Source organism: Rhipicephalus sanguineus, chromosome 5, assembly GCF_013339695.2.
Source record: "Rhipicephalus sanguineus isolate Rsan-2018 chromosome 5, BIME_Rsan_1.4, whole genome shotgun sequence".
Classification (NCBI taxonomy): domain Eukaryota; kingdom Metazoa; phylum Arthropoda; class Arachnida; order Ixodida; family Ixodidae; genus Rhipicephalus; species Rhipicephalus sanguineus.
Window position 1 is genome coordinate 49,362,840 of NC_051180.1, and position 17,846 is coordinate 49,380,685.

The 17,846-nt window shown below is 48.4% G+C and overlaps 1 protein-coding gene across 2 annotated transcripts in view; it reads right to left on the bottom strand.

Moving 5' to 3' along the window:
* Window positions 1–2,185: 2,185 nt before the first annotated feature.
* The window catches only part of LOC119393603 (probable G-protein coupled receptor 158), a 67,094-nt gene continuing 51,433 nt past the window's right edge, over window positions 2,186–17,846 (bottom strand). Inside the window, exons 4-10 of one of the 2 annotated variants that reach the window (XM_049416294.1) lie at window positions 14,898–15,007; window positions 12,936–13,180; window positions 10,874–11,015; window positions 8,864–8,969; window positions 5,202–5,381; window positions 4,098–4,476; window positions 2,186–3,149 (exon numbers count right to left, since the gene is read on the bottom strand). In XM_049416294.1, coding sequence (XP_049272251.1) covers window positions 4,126–4,476; window positions 5,202–5,381; window positions 8,864–8,969; window positions 10,874–11,015; window positions 12,936–13,180; window positions 14,898–15,007 — 1,134 coding nt within the window. In that variant the 3' untranslated portion in view covers window positions 2,186–3,149; window positions 4,098–4,125. Of the gene's footprint in view, window positions 3,155–4,097; window positions 4,477–5,201; window positions 5,382–8,863; window positions 8,970–10,873; window positions 11,016–12,935; window positions 13,181–14,897; window positions 15,008–17,846 lie in introns of both variants that reach the window. The other variant, XM_037660712.2, reaches the window with a different exon arrangement.

Below are 17,846 nucleotides of genomic sequence, written 5' to 3' on the forward strand. Positions count from 1 at the left end.
AGCGGACTGTAGCCATGCCAACGTCGCCTTTCCCCCCCCCCCCCCTCAAGTTCGTTCTGTCATGTCCTAAGTTCATGTTCTAGGTTTCCGTGCGGTTCTCTTTCTCAATAACTCTTTCTGTCCCGCGGGTTCGACGTTTTTTCGTCTTGGGAATGTGAAAGCCGCAGTACTATACACATGTATTCGATACACACCGTTTCTTTTTTTTTCACTCTCTCGGCATCCCAGTTTGTCGCCCCCTTATGGTCACGCTAATTCACACGTCGTCTAGCTCCTCATCTGTGGAATGTCTCAGTCACACGTCTACTGTGACGCACGGGCGCGCCTCCTAGCTTTGGTATTGCGGCAATAACGAAACCGCTAGCGCAAGAAAGCGTAGTGGTCTTTGAAAACGCGACAGGCTGCATGTAACGACAGTTGCGCTGGTAGTTCATAAATTAGTGCCTTTCCAGTCTTCGCAGATGCCTCCTTCAAAAAAAAAAGCCATTGCAGCAACCGGGACGGTAAACGCGAAGCTCGCCGCAGGCACGGCAATGACACAATCGCGTCCTCACTGGAAGTTGGAATGGCTCTCACAAGTATTCGCCATCCAACGTTTACAACATCATAGGGTCGTAGCGGCAGTACTGGTAGAATGGTGGTCGGGAAGTATTGCCGATGACGATGAGAATGAGTACTTGTGTCTCATGGTTACAGTGAAATTGATAGCGTAGTTAGTAAGTTATTGAGCGTGCTTACAACCTACAGATTTATGAACCTACAGATTTATCGATAACAACCACATTGTCTCTTTCCACGAGTGCTTTCATGTTGAACAATGACGAATGTCCCGATGTTGCAAGTGGTTTTGCTGCCGACTACGCTCTTGAAGGCGATGGCTGCTTGACAAGTTTCTGAGATAGCTGTCGCTTGTTAGAGCACTGAAACAATGCTCAAATTCTCGCCAAATTTTTTTATGAAGGCTGGTATTCCATGCTTGACTCACGTGACCTCAGCCAGCAGCGGATGTGTACTAATGGTGACTAGAGCAGTGCGCTAATCCATCAAACGCTGCCTCGAGTTTCTAACTCTTTAAACAACAAACAAATTTATACGAATCTGAGGGGTGCTTTTATTCTGACGACGACTTAACTGGCCGTATCGAGCGTGCTCTTGCAGACCGCTTGTGGTGCGTGACTGTAGTGACGTCATTGCCGCTTCCGTGGCGAGCTATCAGCGCCATTATTGCGGTTTCCCAAATTCAATTCAAACACAGTCTGAACGCTTGCTGTCTTGCACCGTTTCGCGCTAGCAATGTTAAGCTCTTCTGAAGCTCCCGCGAGTCCACGAAGTCGCGCCTGCGTCGTAAAATTCATGCTCAATACGAAACTGTACATTACGGTTCATCCAAGTACATGTGTATAGATATCCTTTGGTCTCTAACCATTGCTTTCATTTTCCTATCTGACCGCCTTCAAGAATAACAAAAACAAAAGCTCGTATGCGACAGACGAGATGCGCGCACGTGAGTCCAAGTTATAGCGCGCAAAGAGAAATATGGTGTGGCAGCGGTCGAATAGTGACAAGAAGCCGAGTGTTTACCAAAAGGTGCGATGGAACGATCACCTCCGTCCCTAACATGATGGCGGCTATTTCTATGAAGAGAGGAGGACTGGGCGTCTGATAGAGTGCGTGGGTGCGTTCCGATTCGTCTCTGCTGGCCAATGAAAAGCCTGTGCGTGGAATTGGGCTACCTACTTGTATGTGCGCAAGCGTTACGGGGCAGTGCTAAGAGAACCGCCAAAATAACGGCATTGCTCATTCACTTGGCTCGTCATCGAGACCCATTGAAGTATCAACGTCTGCAGTGAGTTTGTGCAACCCTTAAAAGCGGTGAGTTTGTGCAACCCTTAAAATGTAGGAATTACGCCTCGATGCCGACTGCGTTCCCGTCAACAACGCTCCCACGGACCAGCCACGAAGCGTTTCTGGTCGCGTGACGTCACAGCGCCGCAAACTTATTCCAAAACGATTCCTTTGTATTCCGTTTTACAGACGGCGTGCATTCATAGTACCAGTGAACTTGGTGGCCCATCTGACGACAGTGCACGTCAGAGGCACCGAGGAGTTGGAATATTCACGTGCAGGCCAATGCGCTGTCAATCCGGAGGGCATGGGGCGACAAGACATTTAAGAAAATGTAAGCAGTAGGTCACTTAGCCGGATAGGGAATTTGGTGGACACTCCAGACGAACTAAATTCTAACGGCAACACTGATGATGGCCATCGAGCAGAGAGATAGTGTTATACGCGTGTCTTTGCGGTCCTGGTTTTAGGATGAAACATTTAATATATTGGCTGATTTATGCGGAGATAATGTCGACAACCTTCAGCCAAAATTAGCACTTTCGTCGGGAATATGCAGCCTTTATTTCTTAATTAGCCAACGACTTAAAGGAACTGTGCAAAGTCATCTAATATTAGATGCGCTATCTTAATGAGCAAACTTTTTTTGCGCTTGAACTCGTGCAATTTCTCTGTCGACGCACGCGAATAAATCCCGAGATCCGAGTCAGACAGATACGCTGTAAGGGTATCGTACACTATAGTGAAAGGCTGAACAAATCAAGTGAGTGGTCTTTTTCCGTCGTCTAGACGATGATATTGGCGACAATCTTTAAGAGAAGGAAGACATCACGGCAGTATGGAAAGAACTCTGCACATCACCGACCCCTGGCTGGTGAAAGAGCACGAACCTCACTTGGTGCGTGACACAGAACTTCGGAGCGAGAAAGCACTTTCGAGAATTTCCGCCGCTTAGAACAAGCCGTATCTTCGTTTGATAGCTGATTCTAGCACCTTCAGTCAGGCCGGCAGAATCGGAACGCACCCATTAGTGTGTATAGAGTGTCTGTGGAGTGCGTGTAGCAGCGGACGCGCTACTGGGCCGTTGGCGCATTGCTCTCGCTTCGATATTCTGTAACAGCTTGTCCTCTTTCTGCGCATCTTTAGAGGAGGTAAGTGTAGTTCTTTTCAGTTTCCGGGGATCCGCCACCACCCCGGGACTTCCCGCGGTGTATGCCGGGAAGGATAGCGAAGAGACTGCGCCGGCCGTCGCGCGTTGCTGGTTTGCTGTGGTCCTAGATGTTTTGGCACGCTCCCTTGGTCCCCTTGCCTGCGATTATAAAAGAATAAATAAGACGGTGCGCCGGGAACAAATGGATGGTCGCGACCATTTTTTTTTTCAGGCACACGTTGTCAATACACAAGCCATTCGTAAGCCTGCTACAGACCACTTATGTACATGTTGTTTTGCTGGTTTACAAGCTGCGACCATTTCGTGCCCAGAAAATTCAAACGTGGACGACCGACCGGAATTGTTAGTCACGCACCGCCTCCAAAGATCAAGCACCGCCTTCGAACAAAAACTTATGCGGAAGACTGCACGTTCTGCGTTTTCTTTTATTTCTTACATCATCTGTAGACTCACTAATGGTTGTGCGCTTAGGAAGGCAGACGAGGCCGCGCCCAGACGACCTAGCGGCAGCTGATTGCCTCCGCTTTTAAAGAAATAGTCTCGTTCATGTTCTAAGCCACGTATTCCGATGGCGGAGTGACTCTGGTTCATGACGTCAATCTAGAGTGCGCGCCAGTCGGTGCAGGCTCATATCCGCCTTCGAGGAGGAAATGGTGCTGCCTTCTAAAGCTGCACCCGACCACAGATACTGCGAGCGTCTTAATCTCCGTGCATGCATTTCCCTTATTCTAACTGTTTCTTTTACTCTGAATATGTATACTCAAAAGGACAATTCTAAACAGCGCGAAGCGGTCTACGAACGTTATACCACCTACTACGCAGGCCCGTAGCCAGGGGGGGAGGAATGCCCTAGCCCCCCCTCCCCCGAAATTTTGGTGAAGTACGTGGTTTTACCAAAAATAAATGATGAAAATAGGTGTTTTTCTCAAGTAGTCAAGGCTTTCAGACAGTGCCCCACCCCCTCCTCTCCCCCACCGAAAAAAATTCGTGGCTACGGGCCTGCTGCTACGCATTCCAAGCAAGGAAGGAATATGCTGTAAAATGACTTAGAAGGCTCGAGGAATGGATTGGAGATACGTACCTGCGTCTCGTTGTTTTGTTTCGGCGTCCTAGGACCTCCGGGACGGGGTGACGGGCGTCGAGGGAGCGGCTGCGTCGTCGAACTGCAGGGGCCGGCCGATGCCCGAGACGCTCGTGACGGACGGTCCGTCGGGCACGGGCCCGCCCTCTCCGCTGGCCGTCGAGTCCTCGGGCGTCTTGGAGACCTCGGTGGTCTCTTGCTCGTGCGCCGCAGAGTGCGCCGCGTGCGCGTGCTTGTGCTTGTGGTGGAAGGGCTGCAGCGAGAACCGCCGGTGCGTCACCTTGCGGCCACCGCGGCGCTTCGAGATGTGCGGGTTGTCCTTGCGCATCGTCTTGTTCCGCAGCACTTGCAGTTGGGTGTACACGCGCCGAAGCTCAGCCTGAGAGTGAAACAAGAGCCGGGTTTACATTGCGATGCCATTTAATAACAAGCCCCTCGGTGGCCGAGAGGCAAGTGAACCGAGTTCTGCCTGAACGTGACTGCCTACATAAGCTGCGTTGGCCCAAAGACTATGTAGTCTGTGCTGCCTTCGCTTAAGTGCCATAACGAGACTAAATGATTATATCCTGGTGTTTGACCAGGCATTTCATTGTTGCCCCGGTCCCTAAGAACAGCGTTTACACTCGAGAAAAGATTGCACAACTTCATACGATTACATGGTGTGCATCTAGCCTGAAGATCTAGTCGTAAGAGTCGTCAACCTTAGACACTTTATCGACTGAAAGAGCATCGGGGCTACGTAGTGTTGATAGTTGCGGATGGTGAGGCAGAGCGCACGATTGAAAAGCGAATTATCAGTCTGTTGCACGTTGCATTATCAGCATGTGAAGTCCCGATGCTTCGGGCTTGATTTGTGCGCACTCCGTGTATGCCGTGGTCGCCTCGCCCCACTTCCATTTCATAATAAACCATTTTATCGACACTTTCAGTGTCTTGTTTTTCTACTTCGGTCTACGAAGCTTTTGTAGAACTAGTGCTTTTAGAATGCATGTTTCCGGCTGTTTTGGCGTATCTGCTCGTCATGCAGCGACTCGCCGAGCGATCTTATCTAATCAGGAGAGGTAAGCGGGCCGTGGAAATTTTTTGCCAGCTGCTCAGACTTACCCTTATGTCTTCCGGATCCATGTCTGCCAGGTTTATGTCTGCAATGTCCACCTCTCCGTTGGAAAGAACGGCTTCGTGGAGTTTCAGATTCTCTGGATGCGGATCCGGAATTTCATACGATGAAAAATGACGACTGCGATGCTCTGTTGCCAAGTTTGGAGGCCGATGGTGGTACCATAACTGCGACGACAGCAGCAGGGAAAATAGATGGTTCACTTGCCATGACTTAGACAACGCCGCGAGCGTATCTGTGAACTGTTTAGAACTGCGGCTTTTTTTTTTGTGATCGGTAAACATTTACCGTTCTAGTTGGAAAATAAGAAATCTCGCTGAGGACGTCGTATGCGTTGAGGGATACAAAATCGCTTGGTCATAGTGCGCTCCAACTTTCAGTATTGTCGGACCGATAGCAATCTTGACGTTAACACTCACCGCATAGCTCCTGCTTTAAATGCTCGTGATAATAGGAGCTAGAGGTGTGCACGGGCTCCGGGTAGCCCGAAAGCCCAAGCCCGACCCGGCCCGCGGGCCGGGCTCGGGCGGGCCGACGTATTTTCACCTCGGGCCCGGGCCGTGTTCGGGCTGCTTGGAGTTTTATCGGGCCGAGCTCGGGCCCGGCGCAAAGCCCGACTCAAGCCCGAAATATAGAGAATGAGCGGGAATTGTTTTCCAGCACGCATACAGCGCCTTTTCCGTGATCGCCCTTTGCCGCTTTTCCTTTCAATTCGCTACTTTAAACAAAAGGTGAGCAGAGCAGGTAAAGCACTGCCTCTGTTGCACTCCGACAAACAGATAAGTAACACAGCCTGAGCTAGTGACGGCGCCACGCGACTGTTCGCGTTAGATTTAAGGCCAAATTCCATATGAGTGAAAATGCACGCGACAGCGACGAGCGATCCGACGTAGATCACCTTCGTGCAAGCTGACGCTTGCATGGGCAAAAGCGCTGCACTTCGTTGAAGCCTAAATCGTCGGACTGCTTGCTGTTTTTGCACGACAATTTGTAATCTTTGTAAGAGACAGTTCGTCGTGTGTCGTTTGATCACATTTGATATGCTCAATAAAATGCCAAATTACCGGAAAACAATGTTTTGTTATCGCAGCGAACTTTCGAAAAGTCGGGCCGGGCCGGGCCCGGGATTGTCTTTTCGTACGTCGGGCCGGGCCGGGTGGGCTCGCAGCCCTTTGCCGTCGGGCTCGGGCGGGCCTTCGACAAAGTCAGCGGGCCCGGGCCGGGCTCGGGCTCGGAAATACGGCCCGTGCACAGCTCTAATAGGAGCCCTAGGCAGAGGCCAATGTTGCGCTGCTAGATTTTCGCACGATTAGAATCGCGCATTATCGGGCAAAAACGGAAACGTGTGCGTAAAAAAATGAAATAAAAAAAATAACCGAGAGCTGGAGTAAAAAAAAAAGAGAACCATAAGAAAGACGACGCTTTTATTCAGTGTATCAGTCAAGAGCCTGTATCGATATTCACTTGAGCACTACTGTCTGTTAATAGCGTAACAACGTCTCATATGTGCTCCCTTATTTTTTTGTAGAACTCTATTTGTCGCAAGTATTAACAAAGGCGTTCTGATATTCACGCATATACTATGTTTGCACGCAAGCTTTTCTTGGACTTAACTTCTTTCGATGAACCGTAGTCGTCAATAAAAGCGTTCTTTTATGATAGCGTGAAAACTATTTTCACTCGATTCGGCGTATTGTTTACATTCCAACCGCAATACCATCACCGAATTCGCCATTAACTTGCCTGCGCATATGAAGCTTACTGCAGCCGCGTACGCGCTGAACAATTAATCTGCCACAGGCACGTCTCTACAGAAACACGGTCTTTTCCGCGAAGTTACTTAACTCTTCACTTGTTTGTTTTCGTTTTTTAATGAATAGAAGGTGAACCAATTGGACTTGAAGATCAGTTTCTCACTATTAAATCTACTTACAAAGTGGGAGCCAAATTGACTGAAGCTCCAGTTCTTTCCAGCATAGTTCTGGCCCCAGTTTACTTAAAAACAAAACGGTACTTAAGTTGAGTGCTTTTTATTTTTCCGGGTTCCTCCCGTTTTACGTTTTCGTAAGTAATCGTAATTGAGGAAACGTGACGCGGCAAAACGTAGAACAGTGAAATTAGGGACAGCAGTGCCGAGTAAAGCAGAGTCACAAAGACCTGTTCAGGAGAGGCGAAAGTTCGATCAGCGCTGTTAGTAATGATGGAACTCCTGCGCGGAATTTCCGGGCGTGTCTTCCGCACAAACTCGATTGGATCTCAGGGAACGGATTTGCATTGCATTAACCGGGATCATTAACAGGTCGTCGCCAGAGACAGGCACTAACGCATTCCTTCTTTATATCTTCTTTTTTCTCTATCACCGAATTTTTTTCTGTCTACCGGTTAGTGAACGAGCTTTCGAAGATCTCTATAATGGAAACGAAAGTGGCGCAGCGAGATCGAGTAGCGTTTTTTTTTAATCGTTCCTACGCGAGTCCGTACATGTGCGGGGTGATGTGATGGAGGGGGGGAGGGGGGGGTGAAGGCTGGCACTGATGGTTCCTAGCTTACCTTCTTGCAGTGCGTGTGATTTACACGGCGCTCGCTTCAATCTGCTTACCTCCATTTTATCCAGAAGGTTCAAACCTATCGTACTGAGCCCTCCCCCCTCTTTTTGTCTCCCCTTTTCTTTTACCCTTGATGCCGTATGCGAGGAATTCACCCGAATATTGAAGTTCACGACTCGTCCTAAAAATCATCATCGTCATCGTCAGCCTTACTGCGCCCACTGCAGGGCAAAGGCTCTCCCATATGTTTTGCCAATCAACCCGGTCCTATGCTTGCTGCGACCACGTTATCCCCGCGAACTTCTTAAAGGGACACTAAAGAGAAACAATGAATTGGTTTAGATTGATAAAGTGTGCTCGGAGAACTCTTGTGTAGTTTATTTCACCATCATAGGTTTATTATTAGAGGAGAAAACCAAGTTCAAAGTTTCATTTTTAAATTTCGCGCCGAACTTCGTAATTCGTGACGTAGAAGACTTCAAAGAGCATTTAGCGTATTTTGGCGCCACTGGCTCGACGAAATTTCCACAAACTCGCTATGTCAAGTCTCTGGCCCCCTCAGAGGACAATGTAGTTCGATTTAACCGGTTAGGAACTACGCAGGCCCAAGCAGGCGCCGTCAAAAATATGTGACGTCACAGCAAATGGTGCGGGAATTCCAAGGTGGCGTCGCCACCTGTATTTTCTTTTTGCGCGTTTCCTCGCTTATTAAGCGTCTTAGCGCAGAAAGCGTGGTGTTTTTGGTGTCGTGGAAGGCTACTTTACTAATGCGAGAAAAATCGTTTTGCTCTTTAGTGTCCCTTTAATCTCGTCTGCCCACCTAAACTTCTGCCTCCCCCTCGCGCGCTTGCCGGTCTCTTGGAATCTAATCTGTTACTCTTAGTGACCAGTGGTTGTCTTGCCTTCTCGCTGCTGACGCTGTCTATGCACATTTCTTCTTGATTTGGACTAAGATTGCCTTCACACCCATTTGTTCCCTGACCCACTGCGCTCTGTTCCGTTGTCCGGTAATGTTACGCCTGTCATTTTCACGGCTCAGCTCTCCGCTATGAGAAGGTTGTGTCATGGCGCGCACTCTTGTTTGCTTCAGTTTGAGCACTCACCTTGGGGGCGAATACGAGGAACAGGATGACGGTGACAGTACAATGGCAGCGAATGAAGTATAGCAGAAACACATGGTCAGGCTCGAGAACAGCCGCCAATGCGTGCCTGTGGAGGCGGGGAAAAAAATGGAGGGGGGAGGGGGAACCTGGTGAGTTCAACGCTTCCTTTACAAAACGTTTCAAAGCACGAGAACACAGGCGCGCTAAATGAAATGGAACAAACACATAAAAGTGGAGCCAGCGCGTAACGCAACGTAAGCAAGCACGTGCAGGCGTTCGGCGCTCAGTTAAACTCTAGCGATCAGCCTCTAGTATCAGAAGAATTGCTTTTGTCGATAGAAGCTTCTGTCATAGTCATAAACAGCGCGAAAAAACTGGAGAAAAAAGAGAACAACAACACGGGACGAGCGCGAGTGTTGTTCTTCCTTTTTGTCTCTAATTTTTTTTCGCGCTGTTTATTACTATGAAAAGCTTACCACGGTTTTGAAGTTTCTGACGGCATCATAACTGCGACCGATATTCGTAATACAGTCGAACCCGTATATATCGAATCACATATCGTGCGTGCCTGCATGTGTATATATATATATATATATATATATATATATATATATATATGCACGCACGCACGCACTGCGCGTCGTCCGTGCGTGTTCCGAGATAGTTGCACCATCTTCCGCTTCTATTTCGCACGACAACGCTTGACAGGGCTGTGCGTACAATGGGCATTTGTCTCACGTCACACCCACCTCTGACTGCGCGAATATTACCCGAGTTCTGGAAGTTCGTGTCGACTCGACACGTGTCATTTCGTAACGCGACTGCTGGCGTGTCCATTCGCTACGCAGCTACCCAGACGAGCGGCAGCCATGGAGCTATAGTGTAAGCGCATCGCAGCATTCCTCGCGCGTTGCTATAACTCGTTCGCAGCGCGTGTATTTACGCTATGTAGGACTACCCGTCTGGTATCGATGGCAAACTGTATGGACGCTGCGTTTATATACGACTGCACTGTGAGGCGCTTCCAAAAAGCCGCGCCGTTATGTTCCGGATACAGACACACTTCGGCACGCGTGCCTGATTCGGTCTGTTTTCATTTTGCGTGCTGTGTAGTTCGGTGTGTGGCGCGCAAGGGATGAAATGCGGTAATGCGAGAGCTCGCCTCTTGCTGCTTTTTTGGCACTGCTGCAGAGCGCTGGTAAGCTCTTCACTCATGGACATTCAAGAGGGTGACAGGCGTTAGCGGCAGCTGGTCTTATCGCTCTTCTTCGGTATATCGTGTATGTAATCAGACGCTATAGAGATGAGAATCCTCAGACTACAGCGCTTAGGCTTTTTAAAGCAGCGTACGCTAACAGAAGAACGGGTGGATATTGCGTGCCATCAGGCGGGAGGCGTAACGTGTAGTCGCGTTCAGAAAGAGCGCTAGTCACTGCAGTTACACTGGTAGGCCTACATGTGAACAGGCACGAACGCAACACGCCTCTCATGTTACGTGAGGTCGTACGTCAGCGCACTTAGATCTCTGAAACTCGATCCACTCGCTCTTGTGCGCTTTAGCGCAGCGATAACTGCCAGTGATCTTGTAAGGAGTAGGGTTACTGTATATGCTACCTTTAGGTAGCAGAGTTGCGCGTCTGTCTTGCAAACGTCGCTAGCAGCCATGCGTTGCGGAAAAGCTGCCGCTCGGGCCAGTTTTTGTAATTCTCGACGCCACCGTTGCAGCGAAGTGGATTGGCAATAGTCATCGACAGTCGAGTTAATCACCGGTCTTCGACATGCCAAACATGTCGATCGGCGACACGGTAAGCCTGTCTCCTGCAAAAATGGAGTGCGGTTTCGCCGCATAGCCGTGGTTGCTAGCCAGATCTACGCGCAACTCTGCTACATAAAGGCAGCATATACAGTAACTCTAGCAAAGAGGGACGTTCGGCGCCGCACAGGACGAGCGCTGTTTGCGCAATGGTTCATCAGTGGCATGCAAAAGTATAGTGAAACAGTAATACTCACCGAATTATGTACATACTAAGGGAGAACAAGGTTTCGATGTAAACAGAGCAGCAGAGAGTCCATTTTTCTGTGTAGTACTCAACTTTGGCATTACGTATACAATAGGCTAAGTAGATGCCCAAAAGCATGAACAGAGCTTCCCCTGCGAAGAGAGAAATTAACACAAAAGGAAGTGCACTTGTTAGTTCGCGTAGCACATACAGCACAGTTGTAATGGGCATAATTTAGTCAACATTATATTTATATTATTACATTATTTATATTTCGACGAAGGCGAAATGCTAGAGGCCCGTGTACTTAGATTTAGGTGCACATTAAAAAACCCCAGGTGGTCGAAATTTCCGGAGCCCTCCACTACGGCGTCCCTCATTATCATATCGTGGTTTTGGGACGCTAAACCCCAACAATTATTATAATATTTGGGCGAATCTATAATGTTTCTTTTACGCCGTCTAAACATTTTATTTTCGTGCTCGTGATCAGATCACAATAGGATTTTCAGATCGACAACTGGTGCCGCCGCGGACACTTGTAGTTGTGCTGCGCGACGAATGCACTAATAAAAAAAGCCAGCCGGAATGAGAAATATATAAAAAAAAACACTTGTTACGGAGCGGCTTTGTGGGCCCGAAAAGAAAGCGTGAATTGTAAATGGGAGCAGCGCATGACAACGGAGCCGCGACGTATGTGCATACTGCGGCGGCCGTAATGCGAATAAAAGAAAAACACTATTCAGCCGAAGGCCACCGTCGCCAATCACAATATTGTGGGACGCGTAATTAAATTGTGCTCCAAGCGCTGTGCTTCATCCTGCGAGAAGGAGCTCGGAGTGCCGTCTTTCTTCCTCTCTTGAGAGCACAACCGCGCGGTGCCCTTGCTGCTGAGTCGGACGAGCAACTCCTTCGTCGTCAAATTTGCATACGGCACGCGGTCGAGCACTACTCTCCGTCCGCCCTTCGAAAGTCGATCGGGAGGATCAACAGACTGACAAATTGCTTGTTCTTTCTTTACGCTACGTTTTACCGCAGACTGTATACAGGGTGCTACGGGAAGCAAAGAGCGCAGCTCGCCAAAGAAAGCCGTGCCGGAGAAAAAAAAAAAAAAACAGTCGATACGCGAATGGAATGGGGCTAAGTGTAATCACAGCCAGTGGAAGCCAGGTCGGCGGTGTTTGCTCGCCTGAAGTGGAGCTATATCGTAGGAGTCCAGGTGGCGGTATTAAGTAAGAGCGGGGAGCTAAACTGATGACGCGCCTGGAGGCTACAATCGAAATTGAGGCATAGTTCGTGCTATGCCCGGCAATGTGTGCGTACTTTCGATGAGCGCATCACGTGCGGTACCCTTGTACGGGATTAAACAAGTACTGTGCTAAATTAGATGCCAAAAGGCGGGCGTGATGGAACATCGATTTCAAGACCTCCACATTCGCATACGAAGCGGTGAGAAAAACTTTTGCTATTTAGACGGACGTTGACCGCGATGCCCTGCATGCCACATGCGGTCTTTTGGCAGGGAAGGTTTAATCCGGTCATCAATTAATTGTTAGCTCACTCAGCCGGGTTGCGTGACGTTACGGCGCTGTTGCGTATTTGGAAGACAGTGCAGCTTGGCCATGTTTGAAGCTGTACTGCTTCGTATAATCCCTATCATGGAACAGCTTATTCGATCATGGGCATTTAGCGAAACTGCGCCTTACACACGTGTCCTTGCAGTCTCTACCTTCTCTGGCGGTTCGGAGTGCTTAGATTTTTACGGGGTCTCCAGTTCGCGGGCTCATGTCGTGTCTGGTGACGCATTCGATCGCTTCTGACGTTTTAGCAAGCACTGATCGTGAAACAACTTCCGTTTTCTCCGCTCTTTCGGACATTTAAGTCAAGGCGCGTCCTAATGCTTTGTGATCCAGAACAGACGGTGGACGAACGTCGTGCCACGCCTCGAAATGAAGCTTTAGCGCGACACTGCAACTCTGAAACACGGAATACTTTCGAATCTGAGCGCCGCGTTCGAGGCCAGCCGGGTTACTGAAAGGGAAGGTCAGAGTGACGCGCGGGACGCAACGTACCAAACTCGGTGACGTAGTCCCACCAGAGCGCGCGGCAGACGAGGAAGCGTAGCGCGGAGCGGTGCCCGGAGGCGCGGGCCACCTGCAGGATGCTGTGGCCCTTCTCCCAGTTGTCCATGACCACGGCCGTCCAGGCCGACATGTAGCCGGCCACGACCAGCACCAGCCCCAGCAGGTACTTGAGCAGGTCCTTGTCCCGGACACAAACGCGGTGCGCCTTCCGCGTCCGGAACTCCGCAAGGATCCTGCATCGATAGCGTTATATATAGGGGTGTGCGAATAGTGAATTTTGGAACCGAATCGAATACGAATCGAATACGAATACTAATCGAATACTTTTCGAATAGTTTTCGAATAGTAAGACAACCATTCTCATAACGGTCCTAGAACTCCGCAGCGCTTTTTTTTCTTTTTTTTTTTGAAAGAAATATTCACGAACTTTCACCAAAGAGCGTTGCGCTTACTTTTAACAGACTCAAAAGACCGCAGTTATAAAATCTGAGGTAAGCTCGTATACAGCAGCGGCCACAACCTTCGAAATATTTTCGTACTGTAGGTTGAAATAAAGCAGTGACTGCAGATGCTTTGCCGCCTGCTTTTAAATAAAACTGAGACATAAAATCTAAACAATTTTGAACCGAAGACTACGCATACAGCTAAGGCGGTAATGAAACACATAAACCTGCCATCGCAACCTGGTCCTCAGCACTGAAGGCATGTAGACGTCGGTGTTGAAAGCTGTATCTGCAAGAACAATTTACGCAAAGACAACCCTTGCATCTATTGCTATTCATGAAGCTGAATGCAGGTGCACCTTCAGTTCTTACAAGATGACGACAGGAACTGATTAATGCGATGCAGAGGCAGCATAGTAAAAACTGAGCGAGTATGGAGCTTTCATAAAAAAAAAAAAACGCCTTCATCCGGTAATCAATATAGCGTCGGTAGTTTCGTAAAAGCTTGGGCTGCATGCATACTGCTAATTTAGTGATTAAAAGAAGAAAAATGGCCTTTAACTATTCCAAAGTATAATTGTTCTGGGGTTCTCCCGTCGGCGCTAATTATTCGAAAACTATTAAAAAAATATTCGGTATTTCGAGTATGTACTATTCGATTCGAGTACCGAATCGAATAGAATGCTATTCGATTCGTTATTCGAAATTTTCGAATATTCGCACACCCCTAGTTATATATAGTGTTAAGCCCCAATGGTTTTGTCACTCAGTCTCGCAGCAAAGGTCCAGGCAAAGAGAGTAGTACTTAAAGCTAAGACAAAAGCGAGATGTTAACGTCCCTAAGAGTAGACGTCGGCTGTACATTCATAATAGCCATATAACGCCGGTCGACGGGCCTTTCCGTTTCTTCGATAGGGAAACACGCAGTTTTTATGATTCTACGGTACGGTGTATGGTGTGTTCTGTTTTACGTTATGGAGAATCGACTGCGGTGCTCCTGAAAAACTCATCTTGATCAATACAATACACCCCACCCCCCACCTACAAACATACACACACACACACGCACACACACATCATTCTCCCATGAAATGAATCAGTAACGTTGTTCCCCGTATTTGTGCACCAGTGCGCACTGATATATAAAAGATAAAATGTGTTTGTTATCAAGGTAAGTCACGTGATTAGGAGAGGTAAATGTCGTTGTTCGGGGGTTAAATAAGGAAATAAGTACTTGAAAATGAAATATAAGGCCTCAGTTAGCGTGTGGAACTGGGACCTGGCGTCCTATCCTGTCTTATATAAGCTTGTTCTTTCTTTGATTCTCAGCTTGAGCCACGAATATTTCGTTAACCTCGGCAACCGTTTTTCCTGGCGAGTTGATGCCTACTGAGAATTGTGGGCGGTTTGTTTTGGAGTTTGCTCTAGAGACATGAGCCAGCTGCCGGAATCGTATAGCCGCAGCATTTGTTATGCGAACGCGTAGAGGCAGTGAAGTTGCACTCACCTGTAAATCTTCAATAAAAGCGCGCCGTAGAGGACGATGAATCCTATTTCGCGGAACCAAGGTTCTAATAAACAGGTCGTCGTGGTAGGTTCGAAGTAACGTATTATGATCTGAAACAGACAAAAAGAAAAGCAAGACAAGAGCGTGAAGATCGACAGCCGATACTTCCCGCGCGTACTCCGCAACCACAACAAGCAACTGGTTGCAGCTAGAACTTGACACAAGAACAAAAGAAGACCCTCACGCAGTGCTTTTCTTCTTTCGTCCTTGTGTCAAGTTCCCGCTGAAACCAGTTGCTTCTATAAACCAACTTCGCCCCTCTCGTCTACAACAAGGACGTTCCAAAACGTGGACTGAGTTTGGTAAACACCAGTAGAGTTTACGTGCATAAAAATAACTCGCGCAGCTGTCCCTAGAAGCGATATTGCCAAATATTAATTTTGCCAGTAAAAAAAAATCTCGAGCATGGAAGTTGGGACAGGTCCTGTGCCTGTCCGTGCGATACGGTATAAACATTGGAATGCACATAATTAAATGCATGGGCGAGAGCAGTCAAAGTACAGAAAACAATATATGGTGTTGCGCAGTAACTAGAAAAATACAAAAACTTCACATGCAGCTGGAGACGTGCGCACATTGTAACCGATTTTAAGCCTATTTAAAGCCCGCAGTTTTCACAAGCTCTTTAGTTGCACGCAGTACGCAAGCAGTGCTTCAAGGCTCGGTATGGACGCCTTGCACTTGTAGGCAATACAGTCGTGGTACAAACGGTATGTGGCCTTTAGAAATTGTGTGTGTGATGAATATCTGCTGCAATCGCACAAGACACGTGCACAACTTCCGCAGCATCGTAGTTGCATTAGGTCCCATCTATGCGATGTATGAAAATATTCCTCCCACAGGGCTGTTTCTAAAAATTTATCCGGAAACGGTACTACACTCCTCACTCTAATTCCTTTTTTCGTAAATGTTCAGTTCAATGTCCTTATTGAAAGTTGTTTTGCATTATTAGCTAAGGAACACTTTGTTCAACAACTGAATACAGACGTAGACCATTGGGCTGATTGGGTTAAACCACACTTGCTTGATCGATTGACTCGCTGATTAGTACAATGGTTGACTGATTGGTGGAGCTGTTGAACGCATACGTGCTTTAGTGAGGAAAACTACAAGTGGAGCACCGATTGAAGCAAATAATAACGTGCGATTTATTGTGTGCTTGATAGAACTTCACCTTCCAGGAACGCGCACAGGCGCTATCGTATATAGGATAGTCTGGCGCGGATACACGAGTTTAATGCCAAAGGACGGATTTCTTTTCAACTTGAACCCGAAGCACGGCTTTTCAGTTCCACCTCCGCAGAAGGGCTGCTGCCACAGCAGGTAATCGAACCCATGACATTGTGTTGATCAGCTAAGCATCGCTCAGTGGCCGTCTTATGCAAGTATAAGAAAATAACGAAAGGCTCGCACCGCCTTGTGCGATGTCTCACGGTATCGCATCAGGTATCAGTAGCTGTCAGCGTAAATTAAAACGCCGATCTCTGGGTGTCTTTGACAGTCGATATTGCGTGGCAGGGGTACACACGGAGCTACAATGTACACCCGTGGGCAAAAGCATGCAGACCACGAAAGCCGCGTGGCGAAATAGCTGTTTGCGCCGTCTAGTGGCTGGCCGTCTGCTGTCGAGAGCATTGGTCTGCGGAATGCGCGGCCAATGCAATGCTCTCGACAGCAGACTGCTTGCCACTACATAGCGCAGACGGAAATTTCGTCACGCGCTCCCGTGGACCGTACACTTTTGCGCGCGGGTGTAAGTACACTACACAGCCCAGCAAATCGCTGCTGCGTTTCTCGCTCCTGTAGTGGCGCGCCCTCATTTCGGGCAAGCTGTTTTATCTCAACGCTTAACGTCCTTTCTGCTTCTTTTATCGCGGGTGTTTCAGCACCGCTAGACCCGTTTTATCATTTCCTGACCGCCGGTCTCACGTGAAAACCCTAGCAAACGGAGCCGCCCGTTCTTTAGAGGGGAGCGCGTCCCGCTCCGGCGGCCCGAATATGTTTACCCTTCGTATTAATACAGTCTTTTAGCAAGTTACGGAAATACGGTACGCAAATACGGTAAGGCAGTACGGTACCGCTCCTCCTTTCCCGGTCGTTGAGCGGCCAAAGCAGAACCAGCGGTAAAGGAGGAACGCTACCGTACTGCCTTACCGTATTTGCGTACCGTATTTCCGTAACTTGCTAAAAGACTCTATTGCCTTTCTTTCTTTCTTTCTTTCTTTCTTTCTTTCTTTCTTTCTTTCTTTCTTTCTTTCTTTCTTTCTTTCTTTCTTTCTTTCTTTCTTTCTTTCTTTCTTTCTTTCTTTCTTTCTTTCTTTCTTTCTTTCTTTCTTTCTTTCTTTTCGTGACTTCCTGATTTCTCCGCCATTGTAGATACTACACTGAAAGCAGAGCGTGCAAACATAAAGCGTTCGCGTTTGCATACGTTCTTCATACCGTCTGCGCTTGGCGTATCGGGTGTCTGTTTCGTGCGCTTGCGAGAAGTATACCGTATGTCGTCGTCGTATGTTGCGCTTGTCTCTGTGCGATCGCGAGTGCGTATGAGCTTGTGTGCTGCTCCGGCCCAAAACGACAGTTTGCTTTGCCAGTGCCCGCGCGTTTGAGCATCTGTCCGTGTTTGCGAGCGTATATACACAGCACTCGGGAAGAGCGCGGGACGGGACACCGCGCCTTCCCGTTTACGATGCTGCAGGGAACATGGCCCTCCCGGAACCGTTCAATTAGAGCCGCACATGTCCGATCTGGGGCCGCCGATAGCGAAGGACGATGGGGAGAGGTGCATAAGAGAGAGGGAATGAAGCAGGTAGGGGGGGGGGGGGGTCACACTGTGGCCTGGTTCTGCAGCGTGAGCCCATGCTTGATCGATTGTCGTCGTTTCTTTTCGTT